The 25,552-nt window shown below is 42.0% G+C and overlaps 1 protein-coding gene across 1 annotated transcript in view; it reads right to left on the bottom strand.

The window, feature by feature from the left end:
- Window positions 1–25,552, bottom strand: part of jak3 (Janus kinase 3 (a protein tyrosine kinase, leukocyte)) — a 156,257-nt gene that overhangs the window by 67,987 nt on the left and 62,718 nt on the right. The window contains exons 10-13 of the mRNA XM_051934977.1: window positions 19,713–19,837; window positions 17,672–17,803; window positions 12,405–12,492; window positions 862–989 (exon numbers count right to left, since the gene is read on the bottom strand). Of these exons, the coding sequence (XP_051790937.1) occupies window positions 862–989; window positions 12,405–12,492; window positions 17,672–17,803; window positions 19,713–19,837 (473 nt within the window). The remainder of the gene's footprint in view (window positions 1–861; window positions 990–12,404; window positions 12,493–17,671; window positions 17,804–19,712; window positions 19,838–25,552) is intronic.

Genomic DNA, 25,552 nt, shown 5'->3' with positions numbered 1-25,552 from the left:
TCCCCTGTCCGTAATTCAATCACATCCTTAAACTATGCCTTGCACTTAAAGGAACACTCCACCCAAAAGCGATATTTATTGTATATTTTAGTTACCACATATATTTTGTATTGGCGGCCAAGATATTTTTTAATCTAATGTTTTCGTGGGGAAAGTACATAACAAAGATTCTAAGAGAATGGGACCCAATGGTGACCAACACTGGACAATGGCAAACAAAATGAAAAACATCCTTGTTGTGCCACATAATCCACATGTCTGTTATTCATTCACATGCTTAAAATGTGTAAAATGTATGCATTTTCTGATAGCAAAATTATTAATACTTCTGGAAAATTCAGCATACAACATAAACAGAAAAGACATGTTTCCTACTACTGTGCTTTTGAGTTGAAGACAGGATTCTTGACTAATGAATGAGCGGGAGAGAGACGAACAGGATTCTTGACCAATGAATGAGCAGGTGAGAGATGGACAAGATTCTTGACCAATGAATGACTGAGGAGAGGCAGAGAGGATTCTTGACCAATGAACGAGGGGGAGAGGTCTACTAGGAATGCAGCTCTGATATACAAAGGTACATCAAAGAGTAAAATCAATTTGAAAATTACGCAGTAGCCATAACAGATAGAAGCTGACACAGGACAGCACGTTTGCAATGGCTTATGGGTAATTTTGAACACCCACAGCACAGCACTCTGTGGCTAGTCTAGTTAAAGCCAAGGTCAAATGAACATGGACTGGTCTATTAAGGGATTGCACCACCATTAAACAGTGCGCTTTAGCGAGATTCCCTTTGGGCAGAGGAAATGAAACCTGCTGAAATTCCCCGACCGCCATCTTTGGGCAAGTTGCTCTCACCAGGTAGTTCAGGGCACAAGCAAGCTGGCGGGCCACATCCAATTTCCAGCGGACCTGCACTGTGCTGCGATTCCTCTTTAGAAACAGATCCAGAGCACCATACTTGACGTATTCCTGCACCATGACATCTAGGGACAGAAAACACATAACAAAAACAATGGGGACAATGTTAACTGTTATTAATGGCTAAACAGAGCAACAGGCTTTAACGGAGACACATAGTCATAAAGTGTTACTTATAAAACGATGCCAACCGAGTGTCGGAGTCTGATAAAATACGTGACTCGCTCTCAGAGCTGGGGTCAGCCAAGACTAGAACTTTGAGGAGCCCTGACAGCTGATCATCTCATGTCCAATGCTACAACACTAGAAAGGGCAGACATTGGCCTCCATTTTCTCCTTTCTTCCACACTTATTATGTGACCCTTCCATAATTGGCTCCTACTCAGTACATTTTCTCAGCTGCTTTGCTCACCTTATGCTTTCAATAACAATTCCACCTCTTTGTCAGTCCAAACCAAGCAATCTATTTTTTGTTTTTTCGCAGTTTCTGTTCACAGTGTGTGAATTTAAACTGCAAATGAATGTCTAGTATGGAGGACCCTTCCTCGTTCTGATTCTGCTGATGCCCGCGAGCCCAGTGTGACCCGAGACTCTTTCATAAACAATGAGAAAATGCTAGTGAGGACGGGAGATCGTTTTAAGTTTCTAAATAAAAACACCAAGATGCAAAACATGAAAAGGCATTGGAATCATTGGACTTCAGTGTGGCGTGACATTCCACCCAGCAATTTTAGAACTTGCCTACAGAATCACCCACTTTACATAAATTAAAAACATGACGTGAAACTGGTCTCTCAATCAGTTTAGGATTCTCGATTTGGTGTAGTGCCTTCAGTAAAGGGCATCATTAAAACATCCTTGATGAATTCACAAGAAGGCAACACACACCCTTAGTGCCCAAACCCTCCCTGTGGTGGTCTCATTTCCTGAAAAGAACATCTGGAACAAGACTGAGTAAAGCCTGAAAGAATTAGCAGCAGGACTGCAGCGGCATGTGGTTTAACAGGAAAACATCTAAATATTTTTGAAATCCACGTATTACAATAAAGGAGATGGATGGCAGCCTGGCAGCATAGGATAGAAGGCAGGAAGAAACCTTCAAAGGATCAAAGGCCATCATCTACAGCCGTGACCAAAAGTTTTGAGAATGACCCAAGTGTTGGTTTTCACAAAGTTTGCTGCTTCAGTGTCTTTAGATCTTTTTGTCAGATGTTTCTCTGGTATACTGACGTAGAATTACAAGCAGTTCATAAGTTTCACAGGCTTTTAGTGACAATGACATGAAATTTATGCACAGAGTCGATATTTGCAGTGTTGGCCCTTCTTTCTTTTTCAAGACCTCTGGCAGGCTGTCTGTCCATCAACTTCTGGGCCCAATCCTGACTGATGGCAGCCCATTATTGCAGAATCAATGCTTGCCGTTTGTCAGAATTGTTGGGTTTTGTTTGTCCACCAGCCTCTTGAGGATTGACCACAAGTTCTCTGGCAGGCTGTCTGTCCATCAACTTCTGGGCCCAATCCTGACTGATGGCAGCCCATTATTGCAGAATCAATGCTTGCTGTTTGTCAGAATTGTTGGGTTTTGTTTGTCCACCAGCCTCTTGAGGATTGACCACAAGTTTTCAATGGGAGTTTCCTGGCCATGGACCCCAAATTTCGATGTTTTTTTCCCCGAGCCACTTACTTCTCACTTTTGCTTATGGCCTGGTGCTCCATCATGCTGGATTGTTCATTGTTGGTCACCAAACTGTTCTTGGATGGTTGGGAGAAGTTGCTCTCGGAGGATGTTTTGGTCCCATTCTTTATTCATGGCTGTGTTCTTAGGCCAAATTGTGAGTGAGCCCACTGCCTTGGCTGAGAAGCAAACCCACACGAGTGATCCCAGGATGCTTTACTGCTCACCTGACACAGGACTGATGGTAGCGCCGCTCACCTTTTCTTTTTTTCCGGATGCCCCAAACAATCAGAAAGGGGATTCATCAGAGAAAATGACTTTCCCCCAGCAGTCCTCAGCAATCCAATCCCAGAATATCAGTCTGGCCCTGATGTTTTTCTTGGCTTCTTTGCTGCTCTTCTTGACACCCACCAGGCCATCCTCCATAAGTCTTCACCTCACTCACACCTGCCTGCTGCAATTCCTGATCAAGATCTGCACTGGTGGTTCCCCCGATCCCGCAGCTGAATCAACTTTAGGAGACGGTCCTGGCGCTTGCTGCATTTTCTTGGGCTCCCTGAAGCCTTCTTCACAACAGCAGTCGAAATGGGTTTTTTGGGATTAACTTCATTTTCATGGCAAAGAGGGACTAATTACAATTAGTTACAATTCATCTGATCACTCTTCAGAACATTCTGGAGTCAATGCAAATTGCCATCATAAAAACTGAGGCAGCAAACTTTGTGAAAATTAATATTTGTGTCATTCTCAAAACTTTTGAGACTTTCAAATCCAGCTCAACTACTGGTCACAGGAAGCTGGAATCTATTCCACCAGTATTGGATTTGGGCACAAGCTTGTCTCATTGCTCATGTATGCACACACACACACGCACACACACACAGGCGCACGCACTCACACACGCACAAACACACACATGCACACACACACCCACAAACACACACCTAGAAGGAGTCAATTACAGCAGGAGGGACAGGCAAACCTATGAGAGTGTGAGAGGTACATGGAGAACTGGGAAAATGTGAAAAGTCCACAGAGGCAGCAACTGGAGATTTAAGGCAAGAGTGCTAAACACTGTGTCACCATGCTATTATATTATATTATATTATATTATATTATATTATATTATATTATATTATATTATCCATTATCCAACCCGCTATATCCTAACGCAAGGTCACGGGGGTCTGCTGGAGCCAATCCCAGCCAACACAGGGCACAAGGCAGGAAACAAACCCTAGGCAGAGTGCCAGCCCACCACAGTATATTATATTATATTATATTATATTATATTATATTATATTATATTATATTATATTATATTAGGTAGTTTTCAAACTCAGGCCAGTTCTGGATTACAGGAAGCAGGAACCTAAGTCTAAAGCATTTGGTACTAGGTAGGAACTAACCACCATGTCATTATATTATATTATCCATCCATTATCCAACCCGCTGAATCTGAACACAGGGTCACGGGGGTCTGCTGGAGCCAACACAGGGCACAAGGCAGGAACCAATCCCGGGCAGGGTGCTAACCCACCACAGGGCACACACAAACACACACTAGGGCCAATTTAGAATCGCCAGTCCACCTAACCAGCATGTCTTTGGACTGTGGGAGGAAACCCACACAGACACAGGGAGAACATGCAAACTCCATGCAGGGAGGACCCGGGAAGTGAACCCAGGTCCCCAGGTCTCCCAACTGTGAGGCAGCAGCGCTACCCACTGCGCCACCGTGCCGCCCTATATTATATTATATTATATTATATTATATTATATTATATTATATTATATTATATTGGCACCCTGCCCAGGATTGGTTCCCTGCCTTGTGCCCTGTGTTGGCTGGGATTGGCTCCAGCAGACCCCCGTGACCCTGTGTTCAGATTCAGTGGGTTGGAAAATGGATGGATGGATGAATATTATATTATATTATATTATAAAATTTTCAAATCCAGCTCAATTCCTGGTCACAGGAAGCTGGAATCTATTCCACCAGAGTAGTATTATGCGGGGATGTACTGTCAAACTGTCAATCAAAATGATTAATGACCTTTAAGCCCCGCCCCTTTTGGCTGACTGCCAGAACACTTTCTGTCAAAAATGATGGATGACCTTAAGCCCCGCCCCCTTCGGGGGCGCTCTTCCGGACCCGCCCCTTCGGTGATGCACTTCCGGTCCCCAGCCCCTTCGGCGACGCGCATCCCGTCCCCCGCCCCGTCCCTTTGGTGACGCATGTCCGGTCCCCCGCCCCTGCCCCTCTGATTGGTGGATTTGAATGATGCATACCGCCCCCTGTCGGTGGATTGGTGACGCACATCCGGTCCCCTCCTTGAGCCCCCCTTCGCCTGCTCGGTTCTCCTTTCTGTCAAAGGCTTTTTTGATGGATGTCTGCCCCTTCCTTGAGCCCACCATTACCCCCCTTCACCTGGTCCGAGGTCCTTTCTGTCAAGAGCCGTTTGATGGATATCTGCCTCCTCCTTGAACCCACCATCACCACCCCAACCACATTCCACCCCCCACCTCCCGAAGGCAAGCCCAAACATGTCCTGGGGCATCCCGAGAATATGTTCCAACATGCCCTCGGTCAGGCAGCACCTGTTGGCTGGCCCCACCACTTCTGAAAGTGCTGTATAAAAAAGCGGCTCATCTTCTTCATTCTATCGATGATTTTAATATTAACACGAAAATAAAATATCTCTCTACCCCTTTGCTTTTTTTTATCTAAATCCAACAGCTTTCCATTTCACAGAAAGACAAGCAGCCCCGATCTCTCTCTACACACCGAGATTCTCTGACAGGAGCTGCGCGCCGCCGATGGGGGGTGGCGAGGTCCGTTCGCGTGTGCTGGAAAGCTGCTCGGTCCCACTTCTGCTCGGGTGCCCGGCCGTCTGAGGAATTCTTTGCATTCTTTGCGCGCGAGGTTATAGAAAGGGGGGTGATTCACAACCCTGCTGCCAGATACGGTGCAAGCCGGTAGCTGACACCATAATGTGCATCAAATAGACTCCAATATACATCTCCCCGTTTAAAATTGGCACGTATCTGTTATTATAAATTACATTTCAAAAAAAACAATTCCTGCTTTTTGCCTATAAAATAACTCTGAGGGCTGACGCCGTTCTCACTTGCCTAGTCAGCACACACACCCATTAAAGAGATCACGGTAGGGCATATTTTTGATTATTATATGCGCCAAATGAGTATGTTTAAAAAACGGATGGCAGAATCCTTACATTTTATCCTTAATATTAATGTTTCCAAGTTGATTCTCCGGTAACTCCCTTTTTTAAAAATGACAGCTGTTTAAAACGAGAGGGGCTGGGCTTTTAAATTTAAAAATGTTCATAGGTTACCATTAATTATTATGTTCAGCAATAGTGGTTCTTTCTGTTTACCGAAACGGGATAATCCGTTCAATTTGTTTTTGTCTCGGCGTCTGGAAATTCAAACAGAGCCTCTTCTCTGAGAATATTCAGGAGTGGCTTAAAAGCGCAGGCAGAGATTGTAGGCATTTGCTCTGACATAATAACATGTCCGTATTCTGAACTACGTACAGAAGGGCCTGCTTGGGAAACGCATACTCTTTCGAAACGGAATCCTGCTGTAACTTTTTGTTTTCTGTACAAATCCGCCTGTTTTTAAAAGTCTGACGTAACGAAACATTTTTACTTTATAAACTCTCATTTGGATAGCCGGTTGGAGACAGCCTCCAAGGATGAACAGGGACCAGGAGCTTAATGCAACTGTGTTTTCATTCCTCTAAATGAAATGTAATTATTTTAATACAGCCTATAGTAGCCCCAAAGTCCGGATGATTTTTAGATGTATCAAAAGTGTATTGTTGAATAATGGGGATACATGAATAGTATAAGATGTACCTGTATGTATGAGATTATATCTTAATACACAGGGAACCTGAGACCCGGTTGTCTGTTTTTATTTACGTCCTTAAAAAGTTTGTATACATTTTTCTGTGGTAACCGTTTCTTTTTTTTCACAAACGCCAGGTATCTTTGTAAGACGCTCGTATAAAGTTTTACTTTTGCCTCGGAGTTCAAGTCACCACGTTCGAGTATGAATTTCATTTGTTTATTCAGGTCCATTTCCGTAGCGTTCCGCCGCCTTGTAGCCTTTTGTTTTTGTGGGACTAGGCACATCTGTTGTGTGTATTCATATTTATCCTCTCAAACCTATTAAACTAGTAATGAAAGGAATGGCCGTGCTTATGATGATGATTTTTAATTTTTTGCTTAGCTCATTTCTATAACATAGGAGCCTTTTGACAAAGGAAAACTTTATAAATACACTTGTGCATTTAAACGGAGCTTTATAAGAAAGCAGGTTCCACACCTTATCCCAGTTTTGTACGTGCATTTAAAAACACTCTCTGTTACACTAGCACAAAATGTTGATATTTTCTGTCTACTCAAAAACTAAAATTATTTCTATTAACACAGGGGATAATTAGAAAACATTTTACTATTTTTAATTAAAAAACAGAAAAGCCCAATTATGATTTTTGTTTTGTCATGGGAGGGTCCTAGGGTGACACTTTTCCCCTTTATACTCTTTCTTACATAGACCTTAACACATATTCTTACCAAAATAGTTCATCACTTCGCAATTCCTGTAACTTTAGACAGAGCTCCATAACAGGCAAGAGAAAAAGAAAAGTATTATAGGTCAAATACACAGGGCCATAAAACAAAAGAAAAATAAAGTGTGAACACCACACTACCTGGTATTGCTAGATGTTTCGTTTTTTTCCAGGTGACCCATTTTTTGTGTTGTTTGAGGTATCAGCCATAAGTCAAGATCTTTCTTTTATGCTGATTTGATAAAGCTAATCTGAGTATGATGTGGTCATCCTGTCTCCAAGACAACTTTACCTTTATTACATTTAAATTTCTTGCCTCTGAAAATTCATTCATAGCTCATACGCTTCTGCTCTTAGAGCCAGGAGGCTATAGTTGCGGTGTGCTTGTTTAACTAGAGGCAAGGGTTGTAAGAAGCGCTCTTCTGCACATCCAAAGTTCATTGAACTAAAATCATGTTTTTAAAATCAGCAGCTTTAGCTCATGCTAGTGACCTCATAAATGGGAGCCAACAGCTCAGCACGCTTGTATAGCTCACAAAATAGCAGAGCTAATTACTCTTTCTGCTTAAACTAATTATCAAATATTCAGGTAATTCTTAATTTAACACTAAAGCATTAGTGAACAAAATACATTTTCAGTAGCCAAGTAAAACGACCAGTTGCTTTAACATGAAAATAAAGTCTCTTTAGAAAATAAAGCATCTAAAAGCATCTTTGTAAAGGTCCAATTTTAAAACATTATAAGAAAAGTCCTTGTTTCCAAAAGAGTTCTGCCCATTTTTCCAACAGTTTTCTTGACTGATCTTTGAAATCATCAGTGCCTTTCTGATCACATCCACCCCAGACATAGCATATACTGTAACTTAATTTCTGTACTGTACTCATTTTAAATGATAATAGCCAGTATAAAGTCCCTAAAGGAACTGGGTAGGAACTGGAGACATCTGATATCTTCTATCACATATATTTTTTGCAAGCCCAAGTAATTCAGATTCTGCTCAAAACACAAATGTACGGTTATTTTTCTGATATGGCCACATCTTTGTCAGGCTAGTCATGAAAAAATAAATAAAAATCAGATTGTATTCTCATTACAGTTTATTTGCATATTTTATTATACCTACTTAACTTTTATCGCCATTTATCTTATCTCGATATTTATTTTCTAGTATCAGAATGTAGTTTAAGTTAATTTGTTTTGGGTTCAATAGATGTATTTTTCATATTTTCGATTCTTGTTTTCTTTTTTTCACATCTTCGCGCCCCCTAGGTGGGGCCCGCCTCACAGTTTGAGAACCGCTGTTGTAGGGGTTTATTTGTAAATCACTCTGTGGCACTTCAAGCTAAATTAGATTCCCTCGGTTATTCAGCTGTCCATCGGCGTTCCATTTTTGTTATAAATTGTATTTAGTCTCTCTTTATTTACTAAACATTTTGTATGATGATTAGAAAACAGTTGTTATCTTGGTCAGGCTTTAATTTAAATCAGCATTTTCATCGACAGGTTATAACCACTTGGTACTCAGGGTACTGTGTATAATACAAAGTTTTAGAAATTCTGTTAACGCTTGGTAAGAGCCTTCCATTTTACATCAGTTATGAGCCCCTGAAAAATAAGAATGGTTATAGTATGTTATAGTATGTTATATGAGCCTATACACTACAGGGCTGACGATTAGGCCTATTTTGGACACGTTAGGCAAATCAGGAAGGAAAATGTTTTAGTGAATATTTACATAATATCTATTATAGGTGCTAACACAAGGATTAAAATTTTACTAAAACTGTGAGGTTTATTCTTTCTTTTAGGTAGTCCAGGTTACATAGGACAGTTATCCTTGAAAACTGCTTTCCCCCTCTGTTTGTGAAAAAGCACCCTTTGTTTTAGTAGCATTCAGGATGAAGGGGATGCAAATTTGAACTGGGATTCCAAGAGTCAACTGGTGTCTGCAATCTTCTTGAATACGAGTCAAAGGACCAGGGTTTGTGCGGTGATCACAGTCAAGGGCAGAGTTAAGCTAGACATTATTATTATTCCAAAATGAAACATTGACTCACCCATATCACAAATATAAGATAGTAAAAACTAAAATTTACAAATACTAAGTCGCAGAGGAGATTAAAAATCATATTAAGACCGGATCAACAAGGGATCACCCCAAGCTCACAGCACACTACAACAGAACCTACGTGTTCTACGGTATATTATTAGCTAAACGGTCATCTGTTTAGACCATTCCTCGGGGTTGCAAAGAGTTGCGGAAAACATTATTTAACATCTGTTAGTATGATGCTAATTAACATTAGCCTGCTATTGTTAGAATCTTATCTGGCACTAAAAGTTGGGCTTGTGTTCCTCCAGATTCAGGAAGAACATTTTGAAAAACTGTCATAAGGTATAAAAAAACATTGATATGGGGACAAAACCAGCATGAAAAGAAACCTTTTTGACGTGTGCAGTCTGGAATAGTCTGAATATGTCATAAAGAATTAATTTTTAAATAAAACATATTAAAAATATTACAACTGAATAAAACACAGAAGTAGCCTTTAATGATATCTATTAGTGTTAAGTATTATCAAGCACTGGGTTCTGTTTATAAGATTTATTTAATTTAGTTATAAGCAAAATGATTGGCTGCGTTTTGCTTTGAAATGAACCATAGTTTGACACAGCTTTAAGAATTAGAATGCAAGACGAACCTATACACTTAATAACAAATGTTGCTGTTTCAATAGGGATATGTTGGATCTCTGTTTTAACCTTTTTGACCAGAAGCCCCTGGACAGGGACATATACCACATATATTGAAAATGAACAGTGCCAACATGCTAACTAAATAGATATAATCTAAGATATTTTAGAATAGGGACCTGTGCGCTAACCCCATGATCCTGACAAACTAAAGGGTCTCCACTTAATTGTCAAACTTTCTGCGGGGCTGTGGATCTTGTAATGGAGAGTGTAAAAGATTGTATAATCTTTACTCTGTAAAGGTCAATATGACGGAGATGTAGCACCTGTGTCCACAGTGTTAACCAATCCTAGGACATGATGTTCAAAATTCACCTGTTTGAAAACGGACCTAGCCACCCCACATCGGCGGCGCGCAGCTCCTGTCAGATAATCTCGGTGTGTAGAGAGAGATCGGGGCTGCTTGTCTTTCTGTGAAATGGAAAGCTGTTGGACTTAGATAAAAAAAAGCAAAGGGGTAGAGAGATATTTTATTTTCGTGTTAATATTAAAATCATCGACGGGGTGGGGACGGGATGCGCGTCGCCGAAGGGGCGGAGCGGGGACCGGAAGTGCGTCGCCGAAGGGGCGGGACCGGAAGTGCGCCTCCGAAGGGGGCGGGGCTTAAGGTCATCCATCATTTTTGACAGAAAGTGTTCTGGCAGTCAGCAAAAGGGGCGGGGCTTAAAGGTCATTAATCATTTTGATTGACAGTTTGACAATACGTCCCCGCATAATACTACTCACCAGTATTGGAAATGGGCACAAGCTTGTCTCATTGTTCTCGCATGCACACACACACACACACACACGCACAAACTTAAAAGGAGTCAATTACAGCAGGAGTGACAGGCAAACCTATGGGAGTGTGGGAGGTACATGGAGAACTGGGAAAATGTGAAAGTCCACATAGGCACTAACTGGGCCAAGGACTTTAACTCAGTGCATGGAGATGTAAGGCAAGAGTGCTAACCACTGTGTCACCACACTATTATCCATCCATCCATTTTTCAACCCGCTGAATCCGAACACAGGGTCACGGGGGTCTGCTGGAGCCAATCCCAGCCAACACAGGGCACAAGGCAGGAACCAATCCCGGGCAGGATGCCAATCCACCGCAGGACACACACAAACACACCCACACACCAAGCACACACTAGGGCCAATTAAGAATTGCCAATCCACCTAACCTGCATGTCTTTGGACTGTGGGAGGAAACCCACGCAGACACGGGGAGAACATGCAAACTCCACGCAGGGAGGACCCGGGAAGCAAACCCGGGTCCCCAGGTCCCCCAACTGCGAGGCAGCAGCTCTACCCACTGCGCCACCGTGCCGCCCCCAAACTATTATATTATATTATATTATATTATATTATATTATATTATATTATATTATATTATATTAAAATCTATAAAATATATTTAATTCAATTCTTAGTCACATGAAGCTAGAACCCCAGATTTGGGCGATGGGTTGTCTAACAGGTGGCGCAGTGGTAGTGCTGCTGCTTTGCAGTAAGGAGTCTGTGGAGGATTGTGGATTCACCTCCCGGTTCCTCCTTGTGTGAATAGCACTTTGAGTACTGATAAAAGTGCTATATAAATGTAATGAATTATTATTATTATTAATGCTCATGCACGCACACACACACCCACACACCCAAGGAGTCATGTAGGAGTGACTGGCTAACCCTATGGGAGTGTGGGAGGAAAATGGAGAACATGAGAATGTGAAAAGTCCACATAGGGAGTAAAAAGACCAAAGCTTAAAATGTAGGATCTGGAGCTCTAAGGCAACATTGTAAACTACTGTGCCCTATTATATTATATTATATTATATTATATTATATTATATTATATTATATTATATTATATTATATTATATTATATTATATTATATTATAAGGTTGCTGGGTGTTCTCCTCATTCATTTGGTGACACTGAGATAACTACTGTAATTCACTTCATTTTGCAGAACAGTGAAATCCAAGGTTCCCTTTCATACACGTACTGTAAAATGCCTTGAGAGTTTATGGAAAGAAACTATAAAAATAACAAATCTTTGTAGGAGCCAGTGTCCTAGAATGGCAGCTCAAGAAATGCAGAACAGGACTCCAAACCTTTCACTTCACATTACAGACTTCCCGTTTGACCCCAGATGAGTGATTTGTCCTTTCACTTTCCAGATTTTACTCTCTGATTGTAACAATACACAGGCAGTTGTCCAAAGTGAAGAATGATGTTTGCTATGGCAATGAAACTATATAAAGCAAAACTGTTTGTTATCCAACAATATACAGAGGAAGTCTAAGGAGTAACATCCTGGAGACATATTTACACACACAGAAATGGAAACGTTTTCCAAGGCCAAATGGAATTTTCAACTCCCACTAGTTTACAATTCACCCACGCTGTGTCACTAAATGGACAGTTTAAAGAATGTGAGAACAGACAAAGCATCACTCACTTTCTGATCCATGAATGCAAATTCCATAGACAAGAATGAGATGCTTATGGGAAAGTTGACTCATCACACTGGCAGCTTCGAAAAATGACTGTGGAAAGAGTAGAAGAACATTAATGAAATTCATTCTGGAGTGACAGCATCTCATCATTGTGCATTGTTACAAGAAAAGCATAATCCACTTATTCTCAAACCCATTTTATTCAAGTCAGTGTCACTGGGGTCACAGCCTATTCCAAGAACCCTGGGATTATGGCAGAAAACAGTCTTGGACCCAACGCTAGTGTATCGCAGGACCCACTCACACACACACACACACACACACACACTTACACGGGCAAATTCAGGGTTCCTGGTATCTAACTTGCACATCTTTGGGAATGTTGGAGGTATGTAACATGCAAACTCCAGCCAGGCAAGAGCTACATGCAGGACACTCGACTCATGAGGTAAGAATGCAGTCACTGCTCTCCTCTGCACGCATAACTTTTGGATCATCCATTTATACTCTATAAACAGCCAATGAAATCACTTGGAAAACATTCTGTAGCAGAATCCTAGAGACTTTAAGAAGGCCAAAAGATGCAATTCTATGTAGAGAGTAATGTGAGAAAATGGAGGATCCCATCTTGAATGGAATGTCATTCATCACAGTCCCAGATACCAAGCACTTCCACACAAAGACCCTGGGACGTTAACATGGGCTGTATCTTCCCAGTCCTATTCTGTGATCCATTCACTCCAGTTTATCAGGATAACCTATTAGCATTCCCACATAACCTAGGTGGGCTCAAAAGAAAAACGATCCTGGAGAAAGTAGTTAAAGTAGTAAATGCCTTGCGGGTAAAAGCAGAGAGATGTTGTGTTGTTGTTTATCTGTTCTCATCCTCTTAGATCTGAGTGCCGCATTTGACACCACTGATCACAATATTCTTAGAAATCGCCTTAGTCAGTGGGTGGGCCTCTCTCTGGAGGGTCTTAAATTGGTTTGAGTCTTACTTGACAAGTAGAAAATTCTTTGTTAGTTGTGGTAATTATACTTCAAAGGCACATGATATTCTATATGGTGGTCCACAAGGCTATATCCTGGGTCCGCTGCTCTTCTCGATCTCCAAGTTTCAATGAGGTCAGATTATCTCAAGGCATAATGTGAGCCACCACAGCTATGCTGATGACACACAACTGTATTTTTCAATAGCGCCTGATGCCCCCGACTCTCTTGTTTCACTAACACAATGTCTTACTTGTGTTTCTAAATGGATGAGTAGTAATTTTCTCAAACTAAATAAGGAGAAAACAGAAATCTTAGTGATTGGCAAAAATGGATATAATGAGGTTATCTATATAAATAAAAATGTAAATGTTCGTTTGTTCAAAACCTTAAATCTCCGAAAGTTCTTCACCGATTGCTTTGAAATTTTGACACAACGTTGCATTCGAATACGCGCATGTTTTTATATACCTATTATATAGATGTCACACCTGTGACAGGTAAAAACATGCTTTTTTTGAAAACACAGTGCCATCTGTTGGACGTAAAAGCAACACACGCCTTAGTTCATCCAAATAATACCTAGCAGAAGATCAAACTTAAGTCATTGTACTCGCAGAGCGGAAGCAGTGCGACGAGTAATTGCAAATCAAACTGAGGAAGAACAGGCATCAGCGAATGAGCGAAACAGACAAAGAATGGCTCAAATACGTACTGAGGAAGCAGCAGAGCGACGTGCAGCCAGACTTGAGGATTGCTTGCAGGAGATTTAAGGCAAACATTACCTGTAATTCCTCTATCGACACCAGCGGACGAAATAAATGCTTGCCTGAAATACTCTACTTTGTGGCAACACGTAAAGACATTACAATTAACTACAACTATGCGTGTCCAGCTGCAAAACGATCGATCAGCTGAGATATTCCCACATCAATTGCTGGAAATTGGGAACGGAAAGGTGCCGGTTGATCTGACCTCAGGACGAATTTCATTGCCTCATAACTTCTGCAATTTAGTGATGTCAAAAGAAGAATTGTTTGAAAAAGTATTTCCCACTATTCAAACCAATTATAAGAATCACGATTGGCTGAGTGAACGAGCTATTCTTGCAGCCAAGAACAAAGACGTCTACAAACTTAACAATATTATTCAGTCTAACATTCAAAGCGAGGCAGTCCCATACAAGTCCATCGACACTGTTGTGGAAGCAGATGAAGCGCTTAATTATCCAACAGAATTTTTGAATTCACTCGATCTGCCAGGGATACCACCACACGTACTGCAAATGAAAATCGGCGTACCAGTTATCATGTTGCGAAATATTAACCAGCCAAAGCTTTGCAATGGCACACGGCTTGCAGTAAAAAAATTAAAGAGCAACGTGGTAGAAGCAACAATCTTGACAGGACCTTTCAAAGGTGAAGATGTCCTCATTCCTCGCATTCCTATGATTCCAACGGATATGCCATTTCAATTTATGAGAGTGCAATTCCCAATTCGATTGGCGTTTGCAATCACCATCAACAAAGCTCAGGGCCAATCTTTAGAATTGTGTGGTTTAGATCTAGACACGGATAGACAGACAGACAGACAGACAGACAGACAGACAGACAGACAGACAGACAGACAGACAGACAGACAGACAGACAGACAGACAGATAGATAGATAGATAGATAGATAGATAGATAGATAGATAGATAGATAGATAGATAGATAGATAGATAGATAGATAGATAGATACTTTATTAATCCCAATGGGAAATTCACATTATCCAGCAGCAGCATACTGATACAATAAATAATATTAAATTAAAGATTGATAATAATAATAATGCAGGTGAAAAACAGACAATAACTTTGTATAATGTTAAATGTTAACGTTTACCCCCTCGGGTGGAATTCAAGAGTCGCATAGTTTGGGAGAGGAATGATCTTCTCAATATATCAGAGGAGCAGGACAGTGACAGCAGTCTGTCGCTGAAGCTGCTCCTCTGTCTGGAGATGATACTATTTAGTGGATGCAGTGGATTCTCCATAATTGATAGGAGCCTGCTGAGTGCCCGTCGCTCTGCCACAGATGTCAAGCTGTCCAGCTCCATGCCAATAATAGAGTCTGCCTTCCTCACCAGTTTGTCCAGGCGTAAGGCGTCTTTCTTCTTAATGCTGCCTCCCCAGCACACCACCGCGTAGAAGAGGGCACTCGCCATAACTGTCTGATAGAGCATCTGCTGCATCTTATTGCAGATGTTGAAGGACTTGCTTCTGACATGGACAATTATATGTTGCGTGTTCTAGAGTCGGCAAACCAGACAATCTCTATATCTACACAGACAATGGAACAACAAAAAATATTGTATACCCACAAGCATTGTGAAATAAAACATATTAGAAACGTGCGCTTTCTCTTTTCTTTCTTTTCCATTTAACCAGACTGAGCCACAGCAACGCGTGGCCGGGTACAGCTAGTTAGAAATAAACTTGATCCATAAGTCAATAGAGAGGTAAACAATTTAGGGGTCATTATTGACTCTGACCTAAATTTTAAATCACACATTAATCAGATTACTAGGACAACATTTTTTCACTTAAGAAATATAGCAAAAGTTAGATCCCTTATAACTTTGCAAAATGCTGAAAAATGTTTTCATGCTTTTGTTTTCAGTCAGCTAGATTACTGTAACGCACTCCCTCTCAGGACCACACAAAAAAAGACATCAATCGATTACAACAAGTGCATAATGCAGCTGCTAGAATCTTAACTTGAAAAAAAAAAAAATCTGAGCACATCACCCCAGTCTTAGCGTCACTACACTGGTTACCTGTGTCATTTAGAATTTACTTTAAAATACTGCTTATGGTTTACAAAGCCTTCAATAATCTGCTCTATCTTATAACTCAGAATGCTTCACACCTGACACTCCAAATCGTAACCTTAGATCTTCAAATGAGGGTCTGCTTAGAATTCCAAGAGCTAAACTTAAAAGAAGTGGTGAGGCGGCCTACTGCTGTTATGCACCTCATATCTGGAATACGAGTTTACCAATAGAAATTAGGCAGGCTAATATGTTGGAGCACTTTAAAAAACTCCTAAAAACACATTACTTTAACATGGTTTTCTCACAGCTTCATTTTAGTGTAACCCTGAATTATCATTATCATTCATGGTGAGTCCACAATCAGTACTAATCCCTAATTTCTCTTCTGTTCTTTTTCCAGTTTTCTGTGGTGGTGATCTGCGCCACCACCACCTGATCACAGCACCGTGATGTCCCTACATTGATGGATTGAAGGCCAGAAGTCCACATGACCATCATCATCATCATCAAATCCTTCCATGTGAAGCCTGAAAGCCCTGAGGAGTGATTGAAATCATTGATGTTAGGTAGAATGCCCAGTGTGGGCTAGGTGGTCTCGTGGCCTCAAAACCCCTGCAGATTTTGATTTTTTTTTTATCCGGCACTCTGGAGATTTTTTTTTGTTGTTTTTGTCCTCCCTGGCCATCGGACCTTACTTTATTCTCTGTTACTTAGCATTGCCTAATCCGTCCATCCATTATCCAACCTGCTATATACTAACTACAGGGTCACGGGGGTCTGCTGCAGCCAATCCCAGCCAACACAGGGAGCAAGACAGGAAACAAACCCTGGGCAGGGTGCCAGCCCATCACAGTTGCCTAATCTTATTTTTATATTTTTCTTTCTTCATCTTGTAAAGCACTGTGAGCTCCATCATTTAGAAATAAATGTTGACATTTTTGCAAAAAGGAAGTGTGCTGTGTATACAGAATAGTGTCAAGTACCTGCACTTAGGGTTCATCTTCAAGGCTCTCATTAGATAAGCAGTCCCACCCCGAACTGAATAATGGGGTGCCGATGCTAACACCATCTCCTTTTCTATCCTCAGTTCAGAGGGACACCATGCCAGGAGATGAGTGATCTCACTTCCTCTACAACCCGGCACCCGTTCCTCCCGATGAGCTGGTGTCCTGCTCAAACACAATCCCATTTTTCTCATAGGATCAATCCTTCCATATCTGCAGATTCTGTTACATTCCTGAAAGACCTCCTGTAGATCAACAGAACTGACTGCATTTGACATTCACGAAAACTCCAAATATGGTGGTCCCCAGCCTTGAATCAAAATCAAAAAACTGTGACAGGAAGATGCCACAGCACCAACCCCATACACAGTGAGTGTTTGGCATCGGGGTACAGTTTGTACAGAACTCTATGATCAAACTTCTAAACTCTGAACAAAAGAGAGTTGAGGGTACTTTACCTCCCAGCAGGATTTGTGGGGGGTATCCAGCACTTTCAGAAGAACCTCCGTCTCGTGCACTTCGCCGTCTCTGTTGTCCATCTTGCATCCTTGGAAGATTTTGGTGAATGAGCCCTGACCCAGATTCTCACCCTGTAAAGGATAGCATCAGACAACATGACTATTAATACCCATTCATGTCTTGTATTTTCTATTTATGCTTCTTTTTAACCTGAAGATAAAATTAAGAAACTAATGACATATGTACAGGTGCTGGTCATAAAATTAGAATATCATGACAAAGTTGATTTCTTTCAGTAATTCCATTCAAAAAGTGAAACTTGTATATTCGATTCATTCATTACACACAGACTGATGTATTTCAAATGTTTATTTCTTTTAATGTTGATGATTATAACTGACAACTAATGAAAGTCCCAAATTCTGTATCTCGGAAAATTAGAATATCAATTAAGACCAATGCAAAAAAAGGATTTTTAGAAATGTTTGCCAACTGAAAGGTATGAACATGAAAAGTATGAGCATGTACAGCACTCAATATTTAGTTGGGGCTCCTTTGGCCTGGATTACTGCAGCAATGCAGCGTGGCATGGAGTCGATCAGTCTGTGGCACTGCTCAGGTGTCATGAGAGCCCATGTTGCTCTGATAGTGGCCTTCAGCTCTTCTGAATTGTTGGGTCTGGCGTATTGCATCTTCCTCTTCACAATACCCTATGGGGTTAAGGTCAGGCGAGTTTGCTGGCCAATCAAGAACAGGGATACCATGGTCCTTAAACCAGGTACTGGTTGCTTTGGCACTGTGTGCAGGTGCCAGGTCCTGTTGGAAAATGAAATCTGCATCTCCATAAAGTTTGTCAGCAGCAAGAAGCATGAAGTGCTCTAAAACTTCCTGGTAGACGGCTGCATTGACCTTGGACCTCAGAAAACACAATGGACCAACACCAGCAGATGACATGGCACCCCAAACCATCACTGACTGTGGAAACTTTACACAGGACCTCACGCAATGTGGATTCTGTGCCTCTCCTCTCTTCCTGCAGACTCTGGGACCTTGATTTCCAAAGGAAATGCAAAATTTACTTTCATCAGAAAGCAGCAGTCCAGTCCTTTTTGTCTTTAGCCCAGACGAGACGCTTCTGACGCTGTCTCTTGTTCAAGAGTGGCTTAACACAAGGAATGCGACAGCTGAAACCCATGTCTTGCATACGTCTGTGTGTGGTGGTTCTTGAAGCACTGACTCCAGCTGCAGTCCACTCTTTGTGAATCTCCCCCACATTTTTGAATGGGTTTTGTTTCACAATCCTCTCCAGGGTGCGGTTATCTCTATTGCTTGTCCACTTTTTTCTACCACATCTTGTCCTTCCCTTCGCCTCTCTATTAATGTGCTTGGACACAGAGCTCTGTGAACAGCCAGCCTCTTTAGCGATGACCTTTTGTGTCTTGCCCTCCTTGTGCAAGGTGTCAATGGTCGTCTTTTGGACAACTGTCAAGTCAGCAGTCTTCCCCATGATTGTGTAGCCTACAGAACTCGACTGAGAGACCATTTAAAGGCTTTTGCAGGTGTTTTGAGTTAATTAGCTGATTAGAGTGTGGCACCAGGTGTCTTCAATATTGAACCTTTTCACAATATTCTAATTTTCTGAGATACTGAATTTGGGACTTTCATTAGTTGTCAGTTATAATTAAAAGAAATAAACATTTGAAATACATCAGTCTGTGTGTAATGAATGAATCTAATATACAAGTTTCACTTTTTGAATGGAATTACTGAAATAAATCAACTTTGTCATGATATTCTAATTTTATGACCAGCACCTGTATACCGTGACACCAAAAACCAGAAGTAAACCAGAAAAAACTACCCTAGAAATAATTTATTACAGAAAAATCAGGACAAAGATGCCTTTCCACTTTGTCCAGGAGTTCATCAACTGTGCATTTCCAATGCTGCCCTTGGCGTCATCCCGTTTAAATGATCACATCCACCTTTTGATAAATGAGCTCCAAAATTATTGAAATAAAACCACTGAGGTCTACTCACCCATCTGAGATCCTCCTTCTTGACCATCTGGAACTGCACGTTAATGGGCTGTCGACAGGGGAGTGAGGGTGACGCCGGTGCTTCCAGGGAGCAGTTACTTCTGACAACGATCAGGTTGGTGAGCTCTGCCAGATACATGAAATGCAAAGAAAAGCTTTAGATTTCTAAAAAGCACGACTAGTAAGACGTAGACACTTATTCAGGAGTCGTCCCGCCAGCGGGACACTACCGTATTTTAAAGTTGTTGGTGCTGTGACAGATAAGGGGGCGCTGTCGTCCCCTTGAACCCTCAGACCACTCATCAGACACCAGATAAAAGTCCAAATATTATTTATTTTAATAATAAAGTGCACAAAGCACCCACCACTCCACGATACTCCAATAATCACTCAATACAATAATCAATAAACACAATCCACCACTCCCAGCAGCTCAGTCAACCTTCCACCCAACTCGGCTCAACTTTCTGGGGTTTCCCATAGTCCTTTTATATCTCTTGACCCGGAAGTGCTTCTTTTCCCTCAGTCCATGTGATTTCCCAGCAATTCTGGGTCAGATGCAAACTCCTTCTTTTCTTCACCCCGGAAGTACATCATTACTTCTCTCCCCGTGACTGGGAAGTACGTGATATGGAAAATACAAGTCTTTGAGCCTCCCTGCAGCATCCCCTGGTGGCCCCCACAGTATCCAGCAGGGCTGTGATGAAAGACTCCAAGTTCCATGATGCCCTGCTGGAATTCGGGGCACCTCCATGTTGCAGGGATGGCTCCATCTGGCGGCTTGGAGGTATGGGCCGGAATAAACTGTCAGCCATCCCTCACAGTGCACATTGCAATACACCTACAAATTAATCCAAAGCAGTAATAGTATTTTTACATACCCTGGGGTGTCTTATTTCCATGTTGTCCACTCTCTTTTATTAGTAAAATATGCGATTTGCACAAGTATATGACAGGGCGGGCAGTGTATAACAGCTGCGTGAACCTGTTTTTTATCAAAGATCCCACCTGCGTCGAGCCACACACAGGCTAGCAGGGGTTCAGAGCATTTCAATGGTGAATTGTCACCTATTGCTGCTCATTCATGCTCCATGTCACTGCTGTGCGTAAAAAGCAGGAAAGGAATTGCATGTTCGATAGTTCATCTTCACGTACCCTCACGCACAAGGGTCTGTCACAGTGCATGGTAATTGTTTGGTTGAACCACAATAAGACATGAAGTTTCTACAAGGAAATGTCTTCTTCTTCAGAAAGGAAAACATACGGGTGAGGAATTCCCAGAAACGTTACAGAATGCTAGCGATACAGAATATGAAGACCTTGGTTCTGACTGTGGTGGCAGTTTTGACTCTATTGAGAATGACACACTTGCTGAAGGACTCTGTGCTAAGCTATATGCTTTGTACTGCTTAGTATAACTTTGAAATTTTCATGGCATGAAGTTTATCAGTTAATGTACCCGGATGGTGTCTGCTGCGCATTCTTTCTTTCTATGTTGTCTATCGTTCTTTGTGTAAAGAAAAACTTCCTAATGTTTGTGCGAAATTTACCCTTCACAATTTTTCATCTGTGTCCCCGTGTTCTTGATGAACTCATTTTAAAGTCACCGTCTCGTTCCACTGCACAAATTCCCTTCATAATTTTAAACACTTCAGTCAGGTCACTTCATAATCTCTTTTAAATGCTCAGCACTTTTAATTTTTCCTCATAACTCATCTTCTGTATCCCTGGAATCATTAGAACATTACAACAATCTGGACAAGAACAGGCCATTCAGCCCAACAAAGATCGCCAGTCCTGTCCACTTAATTCTACTAAAATAATATCAAGTCGAGTTTTGAAAGTCCCTAAAGTCTTACTGTATGTCTACCACACTACTTGGTCTCTTATTCCAAGTGTCTATCGTTCTTTGTATAAAGAAAAACTTCCTAATGTGTGTGCGAAATTTACCCTTCACAATTTTCCATCTGTGTCCCTGTGCTCTTGATGAACTCATTTTAAAGTCACCGTCTCGTTCCACTGGACTAATTCTCTTCATAATGTTAAACACTTCAGTCAGGTCTCCTCTTAATCTTCTTTTGCTTAAACTGTAAAGGCTCAGCTCTTTAAATCTTTCCTCATCACTCATCCCCTGTAGCCCTGGACTCAGCCTAGTCGCTCTTCTCTGGACCTTTTCTAGTGCTGCTATGTTCTTTTTGTAGCCTGGAGACCAAAACTGCACACAGGACTCCAGATGAGGCCTCACCAGTATGATATAAAGCTTGAGCAGAACCTCCTGTGACTTGTACTGCACACATCAAGGCGCCAAGGTGCCAGTTGATCATGTCAAGTCCACTACGACTTCTAAATCCTTCTCAAAAGGTCTACTCTCGATTTTCTGACTGCCCATTTTGTATTCAAACATAACGTTTTTACTTCCTATTTGTAATACTTTACCTTTACTGACATTAAATTTCAATAAATGCAAACCCAGCCACAGGGGATGCACAAGCCAGTATGTTTCTTTGTGCCCGTCCCAAGCCCAGATAAATGGGGAGGGTTACATCAGGGAGGGCATCCGGTGTAAAATTTTGCCAAATCAATATGCGAACAACAATACAAATTTCCATACCAGATCGGTTGAGCCCCGGGTTAACAACGACTGCCACCAGTACTGTTAGTCAAAAGGGTGCTGGCAGAAATTGGGCTACATTTGGCCAAGGAGAAGAAGAAGGAGAAGAAAAGGGGGGAGACGTGTCTGGATGCAGGAGGAGAGGAGGAAGGTAAAGAGAGTGGAACTGAGGGTAGAAACTTTGAATGCTGGCAGTATGACTGGTAAGGGGAGACAGCAGATATGATGGAGAGAAGGAAGGTTGATATATTGTGCGAACAAGAGACTAAATGGAAAGGGAGTAAGGCCAGGTGGATCGGAGGTGGATTCAAATTGTTCTATCATGGTGTGGATAGGAGGAGAAATGGAGTAGGGGATATTCTGAAGGAACAGCATGTCAAGAGTGTTTTGGAGGTGAAAAGAGTGTCAGACAGAGTGATGATTATGAAGCTGGAAATTGGAGGTGTGATGATGAATGCTGTTAGTGCGTATGAACAATGGCAGAGAAAGAAGATTTTTGGAGTGAGTTGGAGGAAGTGATGAACAGTGTACCCAAGGGACAGAAAGTGGTGATTGGAGCGGATTTCAATGGGCATGTTGGTGAAGGGAACAGAGGAGACGAGGAGGTGATGGGTAGGTATGGTGTCAAGGAGAGGAATGAAGAAGGTCGGAGGATAGTGGATTTTGCCAAAAGGATGGACATGGCTGTGGTGAATACATATTTTAGTAAGGAACATAGGGTGATGTACAAGAGTGGAGGAAGTGCACACAGGTGGATTACATCCTATGCAGAAGAGTCAATCTGAAGGAGATTGAAGACTGCAAAGTGGTGGCAGGGGAAAGTGTTGTTAAGCAGCATAGGATGGTGGTCTGTAGGATGACGTTGGAGATCAAGAAGAGGGAGAGAGTGAGGGCAGAGCCAAGGATTAAATGGTGGAAGTTGAAAAAGGAAGACTGCAAGGTTTAGGGTGGAGGTGAGACAAACACTGGGTGGTAATGAAGAGTTACCAGACAGCTGGGAAACTACAACAGAAGTAGTAAGGGTGACAGCAAGAAGGGCGCTTGGCGTGACATCTGGACAGAGGAAGGAGGAAAAGGAAACCTGGTGGTGGAATGAGGAAATACAGGAGAGTATACAGAGGAAGAAGATGGCAAAGAAGAAGTGGGAGAGTCAGAGAGATGCAGAAAGTAGACAAGAGTACAAGTAGATAAGGCGCAAGGTGAAGAGAGAGGTGACGAAGGCTAAAGAAAAGGCGTATGATGAGTTGTATGAGAGGTTGGACACTAAGGAGGGAGAAAAGGACCAGTGGGCTACAGAGAGGGCCGAGTTGGGAAAGATGTGCAGCAGGTCAGGGTGATAAAGGATAAAGATGGAAATGTACTCACAAGTGAGGAGAGTGTGCTGAGCAGATGGAAAGAGTACTTTAAGAGGCTGATGAATGAAGAGAACGAGAGAGAGAAGAGGCTGGATGATGAGGAGATAGTGAATCAGGAAGTGGAATGGATTAGCAAGGAGGAAGTAAGGACAGCGATGAAGAGGATGAAGAATGGAAAAGCCGTTGGTCCAGATGACATACCTATGGAAGCATGGAGGCGTTTAGGAGAGATGGCAGTGGAGTTTTTAATCAGATTGTTTAATGCAATCTTGGAAAGTGAGAGGATGCCTGAGGAGTGGAGAAGAAGTGTATTGGTGCCGATATTTAAGAATAAGGGGGATGTGCAGGACTGAAGTAACTACAGGGGGATAAAATTGATGAGCCACAGCATGAAGTTATGGGAAAGAGTAGTGGAAGCTCGGTTAAGAAGTGTGGTGATGATTAGTGAGCAGCAGGATGGTTTCATGCCAAGAAAGAGCACCACAAATGCGATGTTTGCTCTGAGGATGTTGATGGAGAAGTTTAGAGAAGGCCAGAAGGAGTTGCATTGTATCTTTGTGGACCTGGAGAAAGCATATGACAGGGTGCCTCGAGAGGAGTTGTGTTATTGTATGAGGAAGTCGGGAGAGGCAGAGAAGTACGTAAGAGTGTGACCGTGGTGAGGTCTGCGGGTAGGAGTGACGGAGGTGGGATTACATCAGGGATCAGCTCTGAGCCCTTTCTTATTTGCAATGGTGATGGACAGGTTGACAGATGAGATTAGACAGGAGTCCCCGTGGACTATGATGTTTGCTGATGACATTGTGATTTGTAGTGATAGTAGGGAGCAGGTTGAGGAGACCCTGGAGAGGTGGAGATCTGCTCTAGAGAGGAGAGGAATGAAGGTCAGTAGGAACAAGACAGAATACATGTGTGTGAATTAGAAGGAGGTCAGTGGAATGGTGAGGATGCAGGGAGTAGAGCTGGCGAAGGTGGACGAGTTTAAATACTTGGGATCAACAGTACAGAGTAACAGGGATTGTGGAAGAGAGGTGAAGAAGAGAGTGCAGGCAGGGTGGAGTGGGTGGAGAAGAGTGTCAGGAGTGATTTGTGACAGACTGGGATCAGCAAAAGTGAAAGGGAAGGTCTACAGGACGGTAGTGAGACCAGCTATGTTATGTGGGCTGGAGACGGTGGAACTGACCAGAAAGCAGGAGACAGAGCTGGAAGTGGCAGAGTTAAAGATGCTAAGATTTGCATTGGGTGTGATGAGGATGGACAGGATTAGAAATGAGGACATTAGAGGGTCAGCTCAGGTTTAACGGTTGGGAGACAAAGTCAGAGAGGTGAGATTGCGTTGGTTTGGACATGTGCAGAGGAGAGATGCTGGGTATATTGGGAGAAGGGTGCTAAGGATAGAGCTGCCAGGGAAGAGGAAAAGAGGAAGGCCTAAGACAGTGGTTCTCAAACTGTGGGTCGGGCCTCCCTAGGGGGGCGCGAAGTAACAAAAAGGGGGGGGGGGGGGGGGCGTGAAGATGTGAAGAAAAGAAAACAAGAATTGAAAATATGAAACATACATCTATTTAAACCAAAACAAATTAACTTACACTACATCTGATACTAGAAAAATAAATATAGAGTTAGATAAATGTCGATAAAAGTTAAGTAGGTATAATAAAATATGCATCTATGATATATTATTAATTAAAAAAGAACAAATTGGTATTAGTGGGCTCCTTTCAAAAAAACGTTAGGGGGGGCGAGATTAAAACTGTTATGAAAACTCGGGTCGCAAATACTTAAAGGTTGAGAAACGCTGGCCTAAGAGAAGGTTTATGGATGTGGTGAGAGAGGGCATGCAGGTGATGGGTGTAACAGAACAAGATGGAGAGGACA

Source organism: Erpetoichthys calabaricus, chromosome 12 (genome assembly GCF_900747795.2).
Source record: "Erpetoichthys calabaricus chromosome 12, fErpCal1.3, whole genome shotgun sequence".
Taxonomy (NCBI): domain Eukaryota; kingdom Metazoa; phylum Chordata; class Cladistia; order Polypteriformes; family Polypteridae; genus Erpetoichthys; species Erpetoichthys calabaricus.
Note: the sequence above shows the minus strand (reverse complement) of the source record. Positions and strands in the feature narration are given on the sequence as shown.